General features: G+C 32.6%; 7 protein-coding genes across 7 annotated transcripts; 4 read left to right on the top strand and 3 right to left on the bottom strand.

Moving 5' to 3' along the window:
* Window positions 1-115: 115 nt before the first annotated feature.
* DFA_02720 (uncharacterized protein) lies at window positions 116-1,816 on the bottom strand (the record flags this gene model as incomplete). Its single annotated transcript, XM_004362271.1, has 5 exons — window positions 116-130; window positions 868-976; window positions 1,060-1,572; window positions 1,679-1,716; window positions 1,781-1,816. 5 exons carry the CDS (start codon window positions 1,814-1,816, stop codon window positions 116-118), a joined length of 711 nt encoding a protein of 236 aa, XP_004362328.1.
* Window positions 1,817-2,317: 501 nt separating this feature from the next.
* On the top strand, window positions 2,318-5,102 carry abcB7 (ABC transporter B family protein; the record flags this gene model as incomplete). Its single annotated transcript, XM_004362270.1, has 6 exons — window positions 2,318-2,560; window positions 2,634-3,027; window positions 3,136-3,467; window positions 3,579-3,938; window positions 4,016-4,562; window positions 4,639-5,102. The coding sequence occupies 6 exons, from the start codon at window positions 2,318-2,320 to the stop codon at window positions 5,100-5,102; spliced, it is 2,340 nt and encodes a 779-aa protein (XP_004362327.1).
* Window positions 5,103-5,232: 130 nt separating this feature from the next.
* Window positions 5,233-7,473, bottom strand: DFA_02718 (uncharacterized protein; the record flags this gene model as incomplete). The annotated part of the gene is made up of 1 exon (XM_004362269.1): window positions 5,233-7,473. One exon carries the CDS (start codon window positions 7,471-7,473, stop codon window positions 5,233-5,235), a length of 2,241 nt encoding a protein of 746 aa, XP_004362326.1.
* Window positions 7,474-8,157: 684 nt separating this feature from the next.
* Window positions 8,158-9,054, top strand: DFA_02717 (glutamine amidotransferase; the record flags this gene model as incomplete). Its single annotated transcript, XM_004362268.1, has 2 exons — window positions 8,158-8,173; window positions 8,318-9,054. 2 exons carry the CDS (start codon window positions 8,158-8,160, stop codon window positions 9,052-9,054), a joined length of 753 nt encoding a protein of 250 aa, XP_004362325.1.
* An 896-nt stretch (window positions 9,055-9,950) lies between these two features.
* On the top strand, window positions 9,951-11,351 carry gpaG (G-protein subunit alpha 7; the record flags this gene model as incomplete). The annotated part of the gene is made up of 4 exons (XM_004362267.1): window positions 9,951-10,331; window positions 10,447-10,621; window positions 10,706-11,164; window positions 11,242-11,351. 4 exons carry the CDS (start codon window positions 9,951-9,953, stop codon window positions 11,349-11,351), a joined length of 1,125 nt encoding a protein of 374 aa, XP_004362324.1.
* A 188-nt stretch (window positions 11,352-11,539) lies between these two features.
* Window positions 11,540-13,888, bottom strand: DFA_02715 (uncharacterized protein; the record flags this gene model as incomplete). Its single annotated transcript, XM_004362266.1, has 1 exon — window positions 11,540-13,888. One exon carries the CDS (start codon window positions 13,886-13,888, stop codon window positions 11,540-11,542), a length of 2,349 nt encoding a protein of 782 aa, XP_004362323.1.
* Window positions 13,889-14,107: 219 nt separating this feature from the next.
* DFA_02714 (uncharacterized protein) lies at window positions 14,108-18,579 on the top strand (the record flags this gene model as incomplete). The annotated part of the gene is made up of 8 exons (XM_004362265.1): window positions 14,108-14,476; window positions 14,558-15,286; window positions 15,378-15,745; window positions 15,803-16,315; window positions 16,415-17,059; window positions 17,130-17,727; window positions 17,784-18,044; window positions 18,115-18,579. The coding sequence occupies 8 exons, from the start codon at window positions 14,108-14,110 to the stop codon at window positions 18,577-18,579; spliced, it is 3,948 nt and encodes a 1,315-aa protein (XP_004362322.1).
* Between the last annotated feature and the right edge of the window lie 52 nt (window positions 18,580-18,631).

Below are 18,631 nucleotides of genomic sequence, written 5' to 3'. Positions count from 1 at the left end.
AGGTTTTTTTTTTACAGCTTTGAGTGAGAGAGCAATGATTGAAATTTTTATTCAGAGAACGGTTAAAAAAAATAGTGTGTCGAAGGGAAGGAAAGAGATAAATCTTTGGCATAGTTTAGCTGTTGACTAACTAAAAAAAAAAAACCAATAGCCCCTATACAATGTGTATCATATAAGCTAGTTTTGGCCTTATCACAATTTAAATTACTATTACTACGACTACTACTAAGTGATGGATGGTGAATGGGGGGGAGGGGAGGGGGAGGGTGGTACTAATGACGTTGAACAACATATCGATAATGATGTTTTCTTATTGGTTTAATTTATTCTTACCCTTGACTTTTATATATTTATTTATTTAATTAATTATTTATCTAATTATTTATTTATTATACACTAGTATTTAAAAGCTAAATGCAATGAGGATCCTCATTGTTTTTTTATATACTCACATCAACCGAATTGTTGCCAAAAATAAAATAATATTAAAGGCTATCGATCTCGATCTACCCCCTTTAATATTGGTGGTTGCATGCAAAAATGAGGGGAGATTGAAAAACGACAGTTGCACTGCAGCTCTCTATAGTCGTTTAACAATTGAGATTGTGATCTTTAAAGAACAAGATATATAATATATAATTTTAGATATATATCTAAGGGATTGATTAATAAAGAATATAAATATTTATTAAATAATAAATGTGAACATTAAAATTTGGGACCTCTTGATCTTCCAGAGTAAACAGAGTCTGATTTGACTTGTTTTCCTTGCTTCCTTTGTCTTTCTTTCTTTGATGAAATCCATTCTTTACTTTTGATTGCCACTTTGTTCTTTTTTCTATCCTTTTCTTCTCTCTTTCTATTTACATATTTCACTTGTGTTTGTCCACCATCTTCAATTGAATTTGAATCAACACCTTTAGCTTTTGGCATTGATTGACTTCCTGTACTACCTGTGAATAATACCAAGAAATATCTATATATAGGTTAAATAATAAATTGTCAATAAATAATCATCATCATCATTCCATATCAAACCATATATATATATATAAATACTTTTTTGCTTTTGAAGAATTTGGATAATCAACCAATAGACCTCCAGTGAAACCACAACGAAGTGCAGCAGCAGTGATCATCTCGATTTGAGCAGAACTCTCTGGATAGAATTGTAAGACAGCTTTTCCACCTCTTGTCAAAATTTGAAACAATGATTGAAAGAATACCAATAGTCTCTTTCTTGGGTTATGATGTGATTTCTCTGCATTACATAACCATTGAATAGCAGAGATACTTATGGCAGCATCAAAAGAACCAGCTCTAAAAGGGAAACCTTGACCCATATCTCTGAGCATAACATCACCAACCACCTCTCTTTCCACTGAAACGTTCAACATATCCTTTGAGATATCACATCCAATCCATTGATGTCCATGATCACTAAGTACATCACCACTAATTCCAGAACCACATCCTATATCCAATATAAGTAATCCCTCTTTATCATCAGACAATGATAATAATTCATAGGCTCTTTCTGCCATTTGACTTTGAATATCTATAATACGTGAGCTATATTAATTATAGTAGTGAGTGAATGATAGTTAGTTAGTTGGTAAATATTAATAGTTTGTTGACCAACTACAATCATCATCATCATCATCATCATCATTCTTACTTTTGTGAATATTTTCTTGACTCGCTTTCATCATAGTACTAAATATAATATAAAAAAGGTTTGAATTAGAACAACAACAACAACAACAACATCTGTACTTACAATTTCTGGTGGAGCTACATGCTCTGGACGTGACATGATGTATAAAAGTAAAGTACTACTTTTGTTATAGAAATAAATAAAGAAGATGAGATAAACGAAAATTTGTTGGTTTGTCGTCTGAATGAATTTGTTTTTTTTTGTTTTTTTTTTTGAAAAGAAATATTAAATTAAATTTGATTAAATCATTCAGAATTCCAATTCCTGAACTCCTCTACATAAGGAGCCCTAAATAATATTAAATGTTTTTATTCTGTTGGCATGTGATAAATATTAATTTAAATACAAAAAATCTAATTTTTTAAAATTTGCTTTTTATTTTATTTTTTTCCCTCCCAACCCACTAAACTAGTTTTTCATCACAACAAACACTGCAATGAAAAACGCTTGTAATATATATACCTATATCTATCTATCTATATATATATATATGTGTATATATAAAAGTAATCATTAAAATCATTTAAAATTAGCAGCGCCGGCGGTTATAACAAATTATCGAGAGAAATAGACTCGTCAACATCTTATACTCCACTAAAAATGAGTAAAGATATAAATAAGCTCAGTCCATATGCTTACTTGCAAGAGGAAGAGGAGGAGGAAGAAGAAGAAGAAGAAGAAGATTTAACCAACAACAACAACAACAACAACAACAACAACAACAACAACAACAACAACAACAACAACAACAACAACAACAACAACAACAACAACAACATCAACAACAAATATAATCAAAAAAACTATGGTAGAAAAGCAGGAGCTATATTAGCATCATCTTTGGTAGGATTAAAAATGACTATGAAACAATTAGATATCTGTGGTTATTAATTAAACCTATTATTATTCTCAATAGGGATCATTAAACAATGGAGATTATGGTATTAAAATGGTATCAAACACCAACACCACCACTGGTATGTCTAGTATGCGCAGTAACAAAAAGAATACAAAGATGGTACAGTTTGAAATTGAAGATCCAACTACAACAACGAGAATAGGATCTAATTACAATGACCGAGGTTTTTATCATGATGATCAATACGACGACGACGATGATGATGATGATTTAGCATCCAATATGTTTTTAGATGACGATGAACAACTGTTATTTAATAGTAATTACTCTGCCAAAAGATGTTTCTATCGTTTACTTTCATATCTCAGGCCACAATTTTGGTATTACATGTTTGCATTTATTTCTTTGGGTGTTACCACTCTATGTCAATTGTTATTGCCGTATTATTTTGGTAAGATTAAAATATAACTGGTTCGAATCAAATGGTTCAAATCAAATGACCGACCACCCCTTTTCTAAACCCACCATCCATCATCTTACTTACCTATAATATATCTAGCACAACAAATTGAACAAACTGTTGACAAGATGATTTTTAGTGATCAATTTTTTGAAACTTATCCAAACATCAACAAAACAGAGATTAGACAACAATATGGAATCAATAATGGTGGCGAATTTGATTGGTTTGAATCATCAAAATATCTTTTATTTATTGTCATTATACAGATACCTTTTACTTTTATTCGTTATGTTTGTTTCACTATTGCCGGTTTCAATTTTGTAACGAAAATCAAAGCAGACCTATTCAAATCTCTATTGACACAAGAAATTGGCTACTTTGATCAAAGTAAATCATCTGAATTAAATGCTACTCTATCATCTGATACTGTAAGTAAATGATAATGAATGAAATTGAATTGATTAATTTTTTTTTTTTTTTTTTTTTTTTTTTTTTTTTTTTTTTTTTTTTTTTTTTTTTTTTTTTTTTTTTTTTTTTAGCTTGTTTTACAAAATATAGTTACAGTTTCATTGTCAACATTGGCAAGAGGATTATTACAATCGGCTGGAGGATTGTTAATTCTTTTATTTTTGTCATGGAGAACAACCATATTTGTTTTATCGTTTATAGGTTTGTTTTTCATGGGATATTTGGTATTCAAGGCTTTTATACATCCAAAGTATAAATACATTCAAGAGTTGTACAGCAGAGCTTCATCAGTGGTTGACAATGCCATCACTAATATTACGGAAATTAGATTATTAAATGCTGAGAGTAAAGAATTGCGCGCTTTTGAAACAGAGTTGGAAACTATTTATCGTACTTCAAAATCAAGTACAATTATCAATGGATTTTGGATTGTAAGTTGTACAACAAATATCAAATATGGATGGGACATTGTTTACTCATTGTTTTTTTTTTTTTTCTTTTAATCTAGGCTATTGGAGGATTTTCTGTATTATTTTTATTAGTATCAACCTATTTGTTTATTCTTTATCAATCTCTATTTAGAGACATGAAAATATTCCAATATATTCTTTATGCTTTAATGTTGATAATATCATCCAGTGGCGTATTGGGTGTTGTTGCAGATTTTCAAAAGATTATATCTAGCAGCCGACGTGTTTTCTCGTTGATTGATCGTAGACCATTAGTATCATTCCAAGGTGGGGTTGTACCTTCAAGCGACGCAAAGAATGCTATTACATTTGATTCAGTATCATTCCATCACAAGAGTGGATCTATTCTTCTCAACAACGTATCTTTTACAATCGAGAAAAAGACTATTGTTTCAATAGTTGGCCCATCTACGTCTGTCACCAAGGAAATTATCTTTTCTCTCATCCAAGGTCTTTACTATCCAACAAGAGGATCAGTGTTGATTGGACGTGTGGATTCCAAAGCTGTTGACTTGGGTCATTTCAGATCAAAGCTTTATTCAATAACAGCCAATACCGTCATTTTTGAAGGCACTGTTGAACAAAGTATGTAAATTTTTTAAACATCTAGTTGATAGATAGTGATTTTTTATTAATCCTTCTTTTTCTCTTTTTTATAAAGATATAAGATATGGTTTATCACATTTATCTACACAAAATATAATAGAAGCATGTAAAAGAGCCAATTTACATGACTTTATCATTGGATTGCCTCATGGATATGACAGTATGATTGGAAAGGGTGAGAGACTAGCACCAGTTCATATTCAAAAGATATCTCTTGCCAGAGCATTCCTCAGAGACCCTACCATTCTTTTGATTGATGAAAGTTCATGTATGTTGGATTCTGGAAATGAATTATTGGAGCCACTAGAACAGTTGATGCAATACAGGACCGTCATTATACAAGCCAATCGCATAGAGACTCTAATACGTTCCGAACATGTGTTGGTATTTGATGAATCAAGATTGGTCGAACAAGGCAATCACAAGACCTTGGCTTCAAAACCCGATAACTTTTATTCTACCTTTGTATTGAAACATTTTAATCAACCCAGTAGTAGTAGTGCAACCATACAACAATAAATAAATTTGGTCTTGATTTAAATACATAATTTATTGGTTTTTTCGAGATGTTCCTCATTTGGTCGCTTATTTATCTATCTATCTATCTATATCTATTCATACATTCAATCGATGATTTCAACTAATAATATTAGTTAAAAAACCAAATCGATTTTCTTTTATCTTTGGTGGATTGTCTTCCTGATGAACCACTACCAACACTTCCTCCTTCCATTGTTGCCTCTGAAGTTTGTAAATAGGTTGGTAAATCTTTAATAGAGTCATTGTTGTTGTTGGAAGAAGATGATGACGATGATGATGAAGAAGAAGAAGTGGCGTTGTTGTTGTTGTTGGTCAATAGATCCTTGGTAGAGTCTGATCTTTCTCTTGGTGATACGGCTGATGGACTATTATTAGTACTATCTGCTGCCGTTGATTGTTGTTGTGGTGGTGGTGGTTGTTCTTTTAATTTTTTGTTGGCAGCCTGCTTTTTCTTTTCCTCCTTTTCAATTCGCTTTGTGATTTCTTTAATCTCTTTTTCCAACTTTTTATCACGTTTGCCTTTGGTAGAGTTGGTACCACTCGATATGATACTAGATTTTCTCTCCAACACTTGATGAGATGTTGTTGATACGTTGGTGGCAATACCAAAGCTATTTGGAGTAAAATTAAAATTGGCACCAATTTTTCTATTCTCGACGTTGGCTTCTTTTGAAATGGTTGACGATTGATTGTTTGGAAGTGTCGACGAAGATGAATATGAAGGAATAGTGGTGGTAGTGGTGATGGTGGTGATTGGTTGTGCGTTATTGTTGTTGTTGGCAAGAGGAGGAGGAGTTTGTTTTTCGATTACAGGATAGTCCCCTCCCATTTCATTGATGAATTTAATGGTTTGATTTCTTCTTATAGTTTTGTATACACGATGATTGTTGGCAGACTTTGCGATAAATGGGTCTTGTATTGTTGAGTTTTTCGATGACGAAGGTCTTGATGTAGGGTCACTATTTGGTGGGTCTGGCAATGCAGTTACAGCTGTCATGGTTTCTTCCTGTAATTGTGCAGCATGCTGACTACTTTCTGAGCCACCATTCTTGCTTGTTGAAGATGACGAGTCACTAAACTCTAAACTTGGTGATTGTACAATGGTTGGTGTACTATTTTCACTAGATCCAGTAGTGTGTTGTATTTGTGGTTGTTGTGGTGACAGTTGTTGTTGTTGTTGTTGATGTTGTTGTTGATGATGTTGTTTTGGTTGTTGATGTTGTTGTAAAATGTTGATTTGATCTTTTAATTTTTCAATTTCTTGACCAAGAAGTGAAGAGTTGTCCTTTTCATCGTCCAATTGTTGAATTGTTTCATATTGAGAAGAAATAAGTTCTTTAATACGAGCAACAAGACTATCAGCCGTCTTTTTGTTGAGATCTGAACGTCTCTTTTCCTCTTCCAATAAAAGAGATGTTTTGTGATGATTTGTCTTTTCCTCCATGATGCCATTTCTAAGATTATTGATTTCGATTGTTTGTTCGGCAGTAGTACTTGAAGAATTTAATCCACTGTCTGTAGTCAATCCAATGACACGACGAGCTTGGAACATTAGACTATCGAGGTTTGCCAATTTTTCCTTTTCCTTGTTCAACAAGGACTGTGCATCAAGCAGCTGTTTCTTTAGTTGCGTTACGATGGCATCATTTCCTCCAACATTGGGTGCAGTAATGTTTAATTCATTTTCCTTGTAAGACTCTACCAATTTTGTTTGTTCATTTAATTTAATCAAAAGTTGTTGATTATCTTGACGTTCCTTTTCCAATTCTTTCTCCAACTGAAGGTTTGACTCTTCAATGTTTGTAATCTCGTTCATAAGAGTTTGAAGATTGTTTATATTTTCCTTTGACATGCCTTGTTTTTCCTTTTCCAATTGTTCACACTCTTGAACGACCAACTCTAGTTGTTTCTCTAGATTGTCACGTTCAGTTTCCAAGTCCTTGTAGATACCAAATATCTCTAGTTTTGTCTTTTTTTCATGTTTTAATTTGTTCTCTAGATCCAATCTATCTTCTTCCACTGACTGTTTATAGGCAGTTATCTGTTCTACCAAACTTCCAATAGTATCTTTTGCATCCATCACTTTGCCTTTTTCCTTTAATAAATGAATCTTTAGTCTCTTGACTTGCAACGAGTCTTCTTTTTTAATGTCCAACTCTGATAAGTCATCTTCGTCGTCGTCGTCATCATCATCTGATAAAGAGGATGACTCTTCTGATGATTCTTCTTCATCATCTGACAATGATGATTCTTCCTCCTCAGACTCGATATCCTCTGATTCTTCAATCTCTGAATCCTCGCTACTATCTTTTAATTTTCCATTATCCAATATGGCGTTGTCCTCTTCCATTTTTTGAATCAATTGTTGTAACCAATAATAATAATAATTGTTGATATAGAAAAACCTAAACCTAAACCTAAACTTTAAAGTTTACTTTTTTTTAAATTAGTTAATTGTTTGCATATATATGTGGGGGGGGGGGGGGGGGGGGGAGGGGTATATGGGTATTAATTATCAACTGCTCCTTTCTCAACGATGATGATGATTATTGATGATTGGTCGTATTATGTAATTAAAAGTAACAGTAACATAATATCGTGATTATGTATATAGTAATAAATATAACCCACACCTATCATTGATCTCCAACCAACAACAAACCACACCCAACTACTACTACCACCACCACCAACAACAACCGTTGTTGACATAGTTTGTGCTGTTACTCTATTCTTACATACAATGAATACTTTTTTATTTTCTTTGTTATCTACTACAATCTAATAAATAATAGTAATAATAAATCTATGTGTACAAGGATGTTTAAACAGATTAAAACCAAAGATTTTAAAATTGTTGTTATGTTATTAGTGGTGTTTCTCACCCTCTCTCGATTTTCAAATCTCGATTTCTTTTTTTTTTAAAAAAAAAGTAAGAGAGAAAAAAAAACGTTGGGTGGTGAAAAACTTCATTTGATCAGTTGGTGTTTTGTTTGTTTAATATTATTATTATTATTATTATTATATTACAACAATGAAAATTGCCATAAGTATGATTTAAATGTTTCAAAACCATCCATCAAATGTTGATTAAGGTGTATTTTCTGTGATCATTGATATATATATCTCCCCCTTTTACCTACACTCTTATTACCCCCCTATAGTCATAACAGAACCAAATATTAAAGATCTAGATCATTTTAGTTCATTGTACATAAACTTTATCAAGGGTTATGGTTTGTTTGCAGAGGTTGACTATAAAATCTATAATGCCGTCAATTTAGAGTTCCCAAACGAAGACGAGCAAAATGAATTTGATGGATACCTGTTGACAGGTTCCTCTGCAAATAGTTATGACAATGATAATTGGATCGTTAAACTGCGCACTCATTTACAACATCTAGACAAGTCGGACAAAAAGATATGCGGTATCTGTTTTGGTCATCAAGCGTTGGCACATGCTCTTGGTGGTCAAGTTACAAAGAGTAAACTTGGATGGGAGTTGGGACAAGTGACAGTTCAACTCAACAATGATGGTAAAAAGTTTATCAATGAAATGATTTCTTTAGATAAACAAACATTTCTTGTAGATGGTGCAGACCTGTCAACCTTGACAGATGTTGATAGCATTCAAGTATTACAAATACACCAAGATATTGTCCAAGTTGTACCTAATGATTTTATTGTTATTGGATCTACTTCTCTAACACAGGCACAAGGTTTCGTCAAAAAGTCACCATCGAATCCATCCAAATACCATATTCTCACTTTCCAGGGCCATCCTGAATTCAATGTTGATTATCTCACCGAATTAATCAAAGAAGAAGCACCACCAGAATTGATTGAACCCTCAATTCGATCACTTACCAACAATCCAGACCAAATGTTCATGTCCAAGCTGGCATTTAATTTCTTTTTTAGACAAAAATAAATAAACCTTTTCACTTGTCCAACGGTCACTCTTCAAAGTAGTTGTCACAACAAAACCGTCACCAATCCGAAAAAAATGACATTTTCGCTCGTTTGTTCGCAAGCTCGGCGCATCGGCCTGTGCTTTCCCTTTGATCGAGCAATCACAAAAAAAAAAAAAACACAGATATTTTTAAAAATAATAAAAATAATAATAAGAAAATGTTCTCAAAACTCATCAAAGGTTGAGCCATGAAAGATATTTATATTATCTTTCACAAAAATAATTAAAGGTAAGAAATATTCAAAAACATATATTTTTTTTCATTCTACAGTCCTTCTCCCGACAGTATCAATGATGATGACAAACAATTTCGATCTCTATAAGTTATAGAGCTCTTGTTTAAACTATAGTATTCATCTTCTCTTTCTCTTTCTCTCTCTCTCTCTTTCTCTTTCTCTCTCAATGAGACTTACAAGTTCATTTTTGAATCTTTTTTTTTATATTTTTTTTCATTCATCTTCTCTCTCCAGGCCAGATCCCAAGATCCATTACAGTTTGACAAGAGACAAAAATCAAAAAGTGGGAAGGGGGATTTAATCAAACCCACCCTCTTCGTTTCACCTTTGTTGGTGAGGGGTTTTAATTTTTTTTTTTATAATTTATTTAATCAATCTTTGCTAGCAACCCTTTACAACACTTGCTCTCATTTTTTTATATATTTATATATATATAATTAACTAATTACATCCATCCAGTACTCTTTCTCTTTAATCCAACCTATATATAGGAGAAATACAAAAAGTAGAAAAGGAGGAATCATTACAATAAGTTATTTTCAAAAAATAGAAAAAAAAAGAGTGATCACCAATTGTTAACAACAGACAACAACAACACCAACAACAACACAAAAGAAGATGAACGGTAACAACAATGGTAGTACTACTAGTAATAGTACCACATCAACAGCATCGACAACAACTCCACCTCAGTCACCACTATTGAGAATGAAAGAGCAAAAGTTGGTTTCAAAACAAATAGAAAGACAACTAAAGAATGAAAAAAAGTTAATGGACAGCGAACTCAAGCTTTTGTTGCTTGGTACAGGTGACTCTGGTAAGAGTACCATTGTAAAGCAGATGAAAATCATTCATATGAAAGGATACACACAAGAAGATAGAATCAATCACAAGTCTGTCATTTATAGAAATATCTTTGAGATTATGAACTCTCTTATCAATGGTTGCGAGATATTACAACTTTCAATCGATCCAAAGCATAACAATATTTGTTCAATTGTAAGAGAAGAAAGAAAGAAAGAAAGAAAGAAAGAAAGAAAGAAAGAAAGAGAGGATGATAAAGTTGGGATATTAATTGTTTCTTTTTATTTTTCTTTTTTTTTATTTCTTCCAGATTGCTGATAAAGTTGATGAAAAATCATTCAACAATATAGATTTACAAATCATTATGGATATAGAAGCATTGACAAAGGATGATGCAATCAAGGGTGCTCTTGTAAATAGTGGATCTAAATTCCAAATACACTCTTCTGCCGAGTATTTCATCAATGCTCTCCCAAGAATTGCAAGTATGTTTGTATACAAATGCTTCCTCCCTCCATCCATTATTGATCACTCATTTTTTATTTTTATTTTAACATTTTGTTTAATAGCTGATCAATATATACCAACAGATCAAGATATTTTATGTACTCGAGTAATGACCACTGCAGTATCTGAAACCAAATTCAATGTTCGTGGTATTAATTTCCGTATGATTGATGTTGGTGGTCAACGTGGACACCGTGACAAGTGGATTCACCACTTTTCAGATGTCACTGCCATACTATTTATCGTCTCTTTGAGTGAATATGATCAAGTACTCGAGGAAGATCATGCAACTAATCGTATGTCTGAAACTATCAAGGTCTTTGAATCCATTATCAATGCTCGTTGGTTTGTCGACATCCCAATCATTCTCTTCCTCAACAAAAGAGATCTATTTGAAGAAAAGATTAAACGCACCCCAATCAATGTCTGTTTTACAGATTACAATGGAGGAAAGCAAAACTATGAAGAATCTCTTGCTTTTATTAAAAAGAAATTATTGGCAACAAACAAATCTCCAAAGAGTAAGAACTAAAAAAAAAAAAAAAGAATCAAAGAGTCTTTTGTTAATCATTTATCCTTTTTTTTTTTTTTTTTCTAGATATATACACACATGTCACAACTGCCACAGATACAACAAACATAAGTGCTGTATTTGATGCAGTCAAGGATATTCTAACAAGACAAACAATGGAAGATGGAGGAATTTAAATTAACAAATCAAAGTTTTACACAAATAATCACAGAACAATAATCATGTACAATCAAGTCACAAATAATAATACAATAATAACGAAAATAATAGAATTCTCGACACTTTATCAGCTGCACACATGTATCTCTTTCAAGATTTAAACATTTTTTTACTTATCTTCTTTTTTTTTTTTTTTAAACTGCATTTATTTATTTAATTCAATAAATTGTGTCAACGTCATATTTGATTGCAACAGTGGATCTTGATATTTTGATAAAGTGTTGTCTTGACAATCTTCCATGGGTTGGTCTTGTTGTGATTGGTTTTGTTGTTGGTTTGGCAAAGGGGCATATTCATAATCAAATGTAATACTGAGATCATCTGCTGCTTGAATTGGTTGTTGATATTGAGAAACAAGAATATCATCTTCATTGTGTGTTTTGTTTTGGTTTTCTTCTTCTTCTTCTTCTTCTTGGGGAGATGACGATGATGATGTATGGCTATCGGCCTCTTGTTCTTTGTTTGCACCCAAATCTAGTGTTTGTTCAGTCTGACTCTGACTCTGACTTGCCTGTGAATGATTTGTTTGTTGTTGTTTTTGTTCTAAAGCTAGTTGTTGATATTCATTTAACTTGTCAAAGGCTTTTTTGGTAGCATCTTTCCAAATGGCCAACTCATTGGCATATTCTGTTTCTTTGCAACGGAAACTATCTCGTTCTCTTTCCAACATATCCTTGAGTTGATCGATTGAACGTGATTTGATATCAACTTCCTTTGATAATCCCTCCATTACCTTTTCAGAGGTTGCTTTGTTTAAAAGGATTTCTTGGTTTTTCTTGTCAAGAGCCGTTTCTGTGCTTTCCAGCTTTTCAAATAGTTGACGATTTTTTGCCTTTCTTTCGCCCAATTCTTGCATCAGCTTTCCAACCTTGATTGACTCTGCTACCTGTTCAGATTTCCAAAAATCTACTTCTTGAGTGAGCAACTTGATTTGTTCTTCCAAAACCAATAATTGTTGTTGGTTGTTTCTGTTGTTATTGTTGTTGTTAGAGTTTTGTTGCAAAAGTTTTTCAAACTCTGATTTGATTGTTGATCCAATATAGGATTTGATATGCTCGTCGGATTTTGTTTCTGGTAAATCAAATTCTCCATTGATTGCCTTCTTTACATTCTTTAAACGTAATCGAAGCTTTTCGTTTACTCTCTTGATGTCTTCATTCTCTTGGGTGGTAGTTGTGGTAATGGTTGTTACGCTTGTTGATGATGGTTGTTTGGGGATTAGTGAGTTTAGATGTTGAGGTTGTTGTTGTTGTTGTGGTTGATGATACAAAATCGTGCTATTGTCAGAGCTGTTATCTGATTGTGAGTCAATTGGATCAATTTCATCTTCCAATTCGTGGGTCAGCTTTTGCTTCTTCAAGTTATCAAAGGCATTACTGACTGTAGTATTGTTATTGTTGGTTGGTCTACTTTTATCTTTTGATCCAACTATTCTATGATTTGATTGTTGTTGTTGTTGGTTGGGTAAAAAATTTACAATGTTTCGAGGTGCTGTAGTTTGTTGTTTATACAATGGAGTTTTAGTATGTACATTATTGGTTTGATTATTATTACTGTTGTTATTATTATTTTGATTATTTTGATTATTATAATTTGGTTTAATTGAATTGGATGGTGCTTTAAGTTGGGTAGACAATGCTTGTACCTTTTTTCTTTCTCTTTCCAAATCTTTTTCCAACTCTGTAATTCTCTTTTCTTGTGTTTGTTTTGTGGTAGAGAGGTGTTTTGTTCCAAGAGTAGTAGAGTCGGAAATGGGTTTTGGTGTATTATTGCTATTATTATTATTATTATTGGTTATGACAATGACACTATCGTTATTATTAGAAGAGTTGGCATCTATGCTTTCAATGTTGTCATATGAAACAATTGCCATGGCAGGATTCTCTGTTGTTGTTGTTGTTGTTGCGGTAGTTGCATCAGTCGTGGTTTGTAGTTGAGCGACATCATAAAAAGGGGAGGGCGGAGAGGGGGTGTCAATTTGATTATTTGCATTATCGGTAGCAACACCACTATCAAGAGGATGAATCGATTTTATAATCGTCAACTCGGTTGGTGAATTCCCAACGGGAGTAGATACTGGTGCAGGTTCATCAACAGTTGATGGAGAACTAGATGCAGGTTTCAGTGGTGGTGGTTGATTGAGAGATGGAACTGCGGGTTGAGTTGTTGGTGGCGATGATGGTTTTTGTGGAGGCTTTAGAGAAATGGTTTTGGTTGGTGACGTCTTGAGTTGGACTGGGGCTGGTGGTTTGGCAACAGATGAAGATGTTGTTGACGATGACGATGAAGGTGTTGTTGTTGCAGTTGTTGTTGTTGTTGTTGTTGCAGTTGCTGGCAATGTATGTGAGGGGATATTTACAGTTGATGGGTTGATTTGTTGTGTATTTCGCGTAGTTGTCTGTTTTTTTATTTGAAGAGTTGTTGGTCTGGGTGATAAGAGAGAGGTTGTAATGATCTGTGGACCCGATGATTGGGTTGTTGGTACTGTAGACATAATATTTGTTATTGTTAATTAAAGAAAGAAAATGACAATCAAACAAATACGAAAATTTGCTGTTTTTCTCCATGAACTTCCGTATTCTAGGAATTTTTAATTTAATTGGGTTTTTTTTTTTTTGCAACGTTTGTTTCACCCCCTTTGTCACTCTGCTGTGGGATTGGGGAAATCGATTAATAAAAAAAGAAATCAAGAAAGAGAGAGAGAAAGATAGATATGAGTACACTCATAACACATATGAGTACAAAGAGAGGAGAAGGAGATGATGGAGAAACAAGTGTCAACGCAAACACTTCTCCTTCTTCTCTAGAAGCTGCAGATATTATAGATAATAGTAATAATAATAATAATAATAATAATTTAAATACACCTGTAAAACAACAACACCAACAACAACAACTACAAAATAATCTATTATCACCTACTTTGATGTCAAATGGTGTTCCCAATATCGATCTTGTAAAGACATCATTGGTAAAGAATCGTGTAGAGATTGACTTTTCTGCAAAGGCTATCAAAGAGGGTTTATTCTCAATGTGGACATCTTGTGCTGATAATAAAGTGAACTATGCCTCAAAAGATTTAGTATGTTGACCAAGATGATTTCAAATGTTTCTTTCTTATTATTATTATTATTATTATTAACAATCACACCTCTTTTCAAAGACAATCAAGATAGATCCACCACAATTAGTTTTTGGAGATAGTACAAGTACATCCATTACTTCTAGTACCATTGTCAATGGTGCTGGTATTTTAAATAATGCTTCTTCATCATCGTCATCTGGTCAAGGATTGACAATGTTAATGAAAAACAGTGCTTCTGCCAACCAAACAACAACTGGTACTAGTATCAAAGAAGAAGATGCAGTGGCAGCATTTGAATACATTCATCATTGTATCTTTTTTGGGTTATCATCAATGAAGAAAGATGTCATTCAACAGATGGACAATTATTTCATACATATAATCAAAGACAATCCAAGTAATGTAAAATCGATTCTCACATGTCTCTTTGATATCTTTACCTATTATCGTTCGATTTCAAAGGCAGAAGAGGCAAACGATGCCAAGAGATTCTCTGCATTGTCTTTGGCTTTGGATAGATTTATTGAAGAGACTCTATCAAATGGGCTTCGTGATGCTAGCGAGTTTTCACTTTCTCATCTTCAAAAACAATTCAATGCTCATCTAACAGAGCAATTAAAGAAAATGGGCAACCAAGACTCTTCACTTTTTAATGATGCCATCCAAAAATTTAATTACATACTTTCACAATCGGTAGAGATGGTAGAGTCTATCGAAAAAAGCAAAATCATTTCAAAAGCAATGAAACTTGATACCTATCATGAAAAAATTGCTCGTCAAAAGTCAAAGTCTCTCAGTAACAAAGAGGTAAGTTTTGAAAAAAACAAAAAAAAAAAAAAACAAATATTAATCACAAAAAGAATCCCTTTTTGATTTATTTTATTTTTTTATTTTCTAGTTTTTCTTGTTTCATTTAAAATATAGAAAGATGAACATTGATTCAAGACCATTTTATGGAAGAGCCAATTTTTCTTCAGACAAATCATTTTTACAATGGAAAAAGGTTGAAGAAAACAATTTACAGAAACTATCACAACAGTTGCAACCAAAGGAAGAATATTTAAAGTCTGTATGGGGAATTAAATACAAGGAAAAGGATACGATTGGTGTCATTGCAATCAAGGTAGTACAAGCTCGTGACCTCATCAACAAAGAAGGTAGTATAGTCAAACCAGAACCTCATATTGAAATCGAATTTGAAAATGAAAAAAAACGAACCAGAAAAGTGAATGGCTTAAATCCAGTATGGAAAGAACATTTTAATTTGTAAGAAAGAAAACATTTACAACAACCAATTTTTATACTAATATATTTATTTATTAGTCAAATAACAAAACAAAATCAAAACCTTGAAATTGAATTTAGTGTTTGGGATGGTCAAGGTACCGAATCATCCAAAGTATTCCTTGGCAAATGTAAATTTACCATTCGAGAATTAATGAACTATGTAAAGCGTGAAGTAAGTTGGGTTCCTTTGCAAAAGAGATCCTCTCGATCAAAAGTCAGTGGTGATCTTAAACTACAGTTTCATTTTCTCGATTACCCCGATCCAAAGTCACCCTATCCAAACCATTTCCATTACTATAGAATATTATTGGAAAAACTATTATCAATTGATATTCAGCAACAACAGCAACAACAGGGTAGTGACATTGGATCGGGTTCACCCAATAGTAGTAGCCCAAATAATCTAAGTGGTGCCAATAGAGTTTTACCTTTTCGTCGAAAAGCAATTGACATTACCAAACCAATATCTTTACTTTCAAACCAATCGACACAAATTTTAAAGGATTACGCAGAAAGATATGGTTTATTGGAACATACAACAAAATTAATGTAAGTAAACAAACAAACAAACAAACAAACAAACAAACAAACAAACAAACAAATAAGATCATTGTTAAAATTTATTTTTATTTTTATTTATTTTTTTAGTTTGGTAGAATACTTAATTAAATTGATTATTGATGACATGGCATTGGAATATATACCAGAGGTTAGAGGAATATTAAAATATATTTTGGAGATCAAGTTTAGTGATTTTTGTGGTTTAACAATAATAGAGGAAAAGATTTTAAAGGAACTGGTAGAAAAGTTATCAGTTGCATGCAACACTTGGATTTCACATTTCCACACTGTCTTTCCACTAAACACCCCAACTGGTTCATTACGAATGCTCATAGATATTTTTTACCTCCTACGTAGCAGCGAGCTATGTCAACTAACACCATTACCGCACATTATCAAAGAAATGTACGAAAAGAGATTTAACCAAGCAATCATTATGGCCCAAACCATGACCAAAGGCACTCAACTGGGCAGGGCAAGCACGATCATAAGGGTTTGCGATATTTTATTGGCCAACTTGGATATCGATGTTAAATATTTTGCAAGAGACTTTCCGACAAGTGAAGTTAATATTTTAACTGTTTCCATTCAAGTGTATAATGATCTATTGGAAAAAGAAATTGACAAACTAACAGAACATGGGGCAAATAATCTTCAAGAGTTGACAGAATTTCTAGAATTGTATTTCAAGTTGAAAGAAACTATGATTAAATTTAAAGATATTGACCAAAAGTATGTAAACAATTAAGTTTCTTGTTAATTTCAATCTTATTGATTTTTTTTTTTTTTTTCTTCTTTATAGACTGGCACTTTTACCAATTCCAATTTTATTTAAACAATGTGTTTTACAGTGGACACTTCATTCAGCCGATCAATTACAACAATTAATTGATAAGTTATGTCAAAATGAAGAGTGGACACCAGTTTCCGATGATACTTTGCACAGCAAATCTGTTGGGGAGGTATTTTTAGGATGTTATCATGCATTGGATGTCATCAAATCTCTTAGATGGGAGGACTTTCAAAAATTCCACAAAGATGGCGAGCACTCATTGTTTGAAATCTTTACCAATTTTACAGTTGTCATTTCAGAGAGTATTATTTACTATACTACTGTTATTCGCGACCTTTCTCTCAAGGCTTTGGACGAGGCAGCTGACGATATCTTTTTGCTTTCAGACTCTTACAGCCAAGATTTGGTACAAACCATCCAAACAGTCTCTTTACGATTTAATAATATTCAAGCTTGTCTCGGACATACAGAGGATTTGATTTCTGTCCTCTTGAGGATTATGGCATCTTATCGTTTGTCACCATCCATTGTAAATGAAATGTCTCGTCATACATATAAAGCTATCAATGATAATGTCAGAACCTTGGTTGACCGAATTTATAATAGAGTATGAAAGAAATCAAGAGAAATTATTTAAAATATATTAATTTTAATATTTTTTAGTTATCACCTGTTATTATTGGAGAGATTTATAATATTGTAGGTATAGATTTGGATAAATCCAAAAATTTTGTAGTTGGATTTTTTAAACAAATCGAAAAGAATATCGACCAGCTATCAAATACCAACAATCAAATGCCAGTTTCTGTTCAACTCACCCCACTTCTCCAGTACATTGCTTCCAAACTGCAATTGTTTTCTCAACATCTTTACTACCCCTTGACAAAACAATTACTAAAAAGACTTTGGGCTGGTATCATTAATGTAAGAAGAAGAAGAAAGAAATATAATCAAAAATTTTCAGATTTTTTCTAATTTCTTTTTTTTTATATAGATTCTAGATGATATGATATTCCCAAAAAATAAGAATTTAGAGTTATCAAGTTATCAATTGGATATGATAGATGGAATGGTTAAATGTTTTGGAGAGTTTTTCTATATTGACGGCGAGGGCCTAACTCAAAAGGCAATTGATAAACAATCTGAAAGATTTATCATTATTATTATGGCCTATAGAGAAGCAATTAATAGTGGCGTTCGAAACTTTGATCCTTTGGGTCTCAAGAATGCATTAAAAAATATCAATCTTGCCAACCTCAGACCCGATCTTGGTGCCCTCAAAAAGTTAAATATTAATCTAAAAGGTATACCAAAACAATTGGACATATTCTCTCTCATCAAAAACACGATTGAAAGAAAACAAAAAGAAAGAAAAGAAAGAGAAGATGGAACACAAAGTAGAAAAAGTTTTAACATTCCCAAACTAAAATTACCTTTTAAAATTGTATTAAACAAGTAAAATAAAATACAATAAAATAAAATATGCAACAACAACAAGTCATCTCTGTCTT

This window comes from Cavenderia fasciculata, assembly GCF_000203815.1.
Source record: "Cavenderia fasciculata unplaced genomic scaffold Scf_Dfasci-G-b-205a01.r1-3, whole genome shotgun sequence".
NCBI classification, from domain to species: Eukaryota; Evosea; class Eumycetozoa; order Acytosteliales; family Cavenderiaceae; genus Cavenderia; species Cavenderia fasciculata.
The sequence above is the reverse complement of the archived record's forward strand: the minus strand, read 5'-3'. Positions and strand labels throughout refer to the sequence as shown.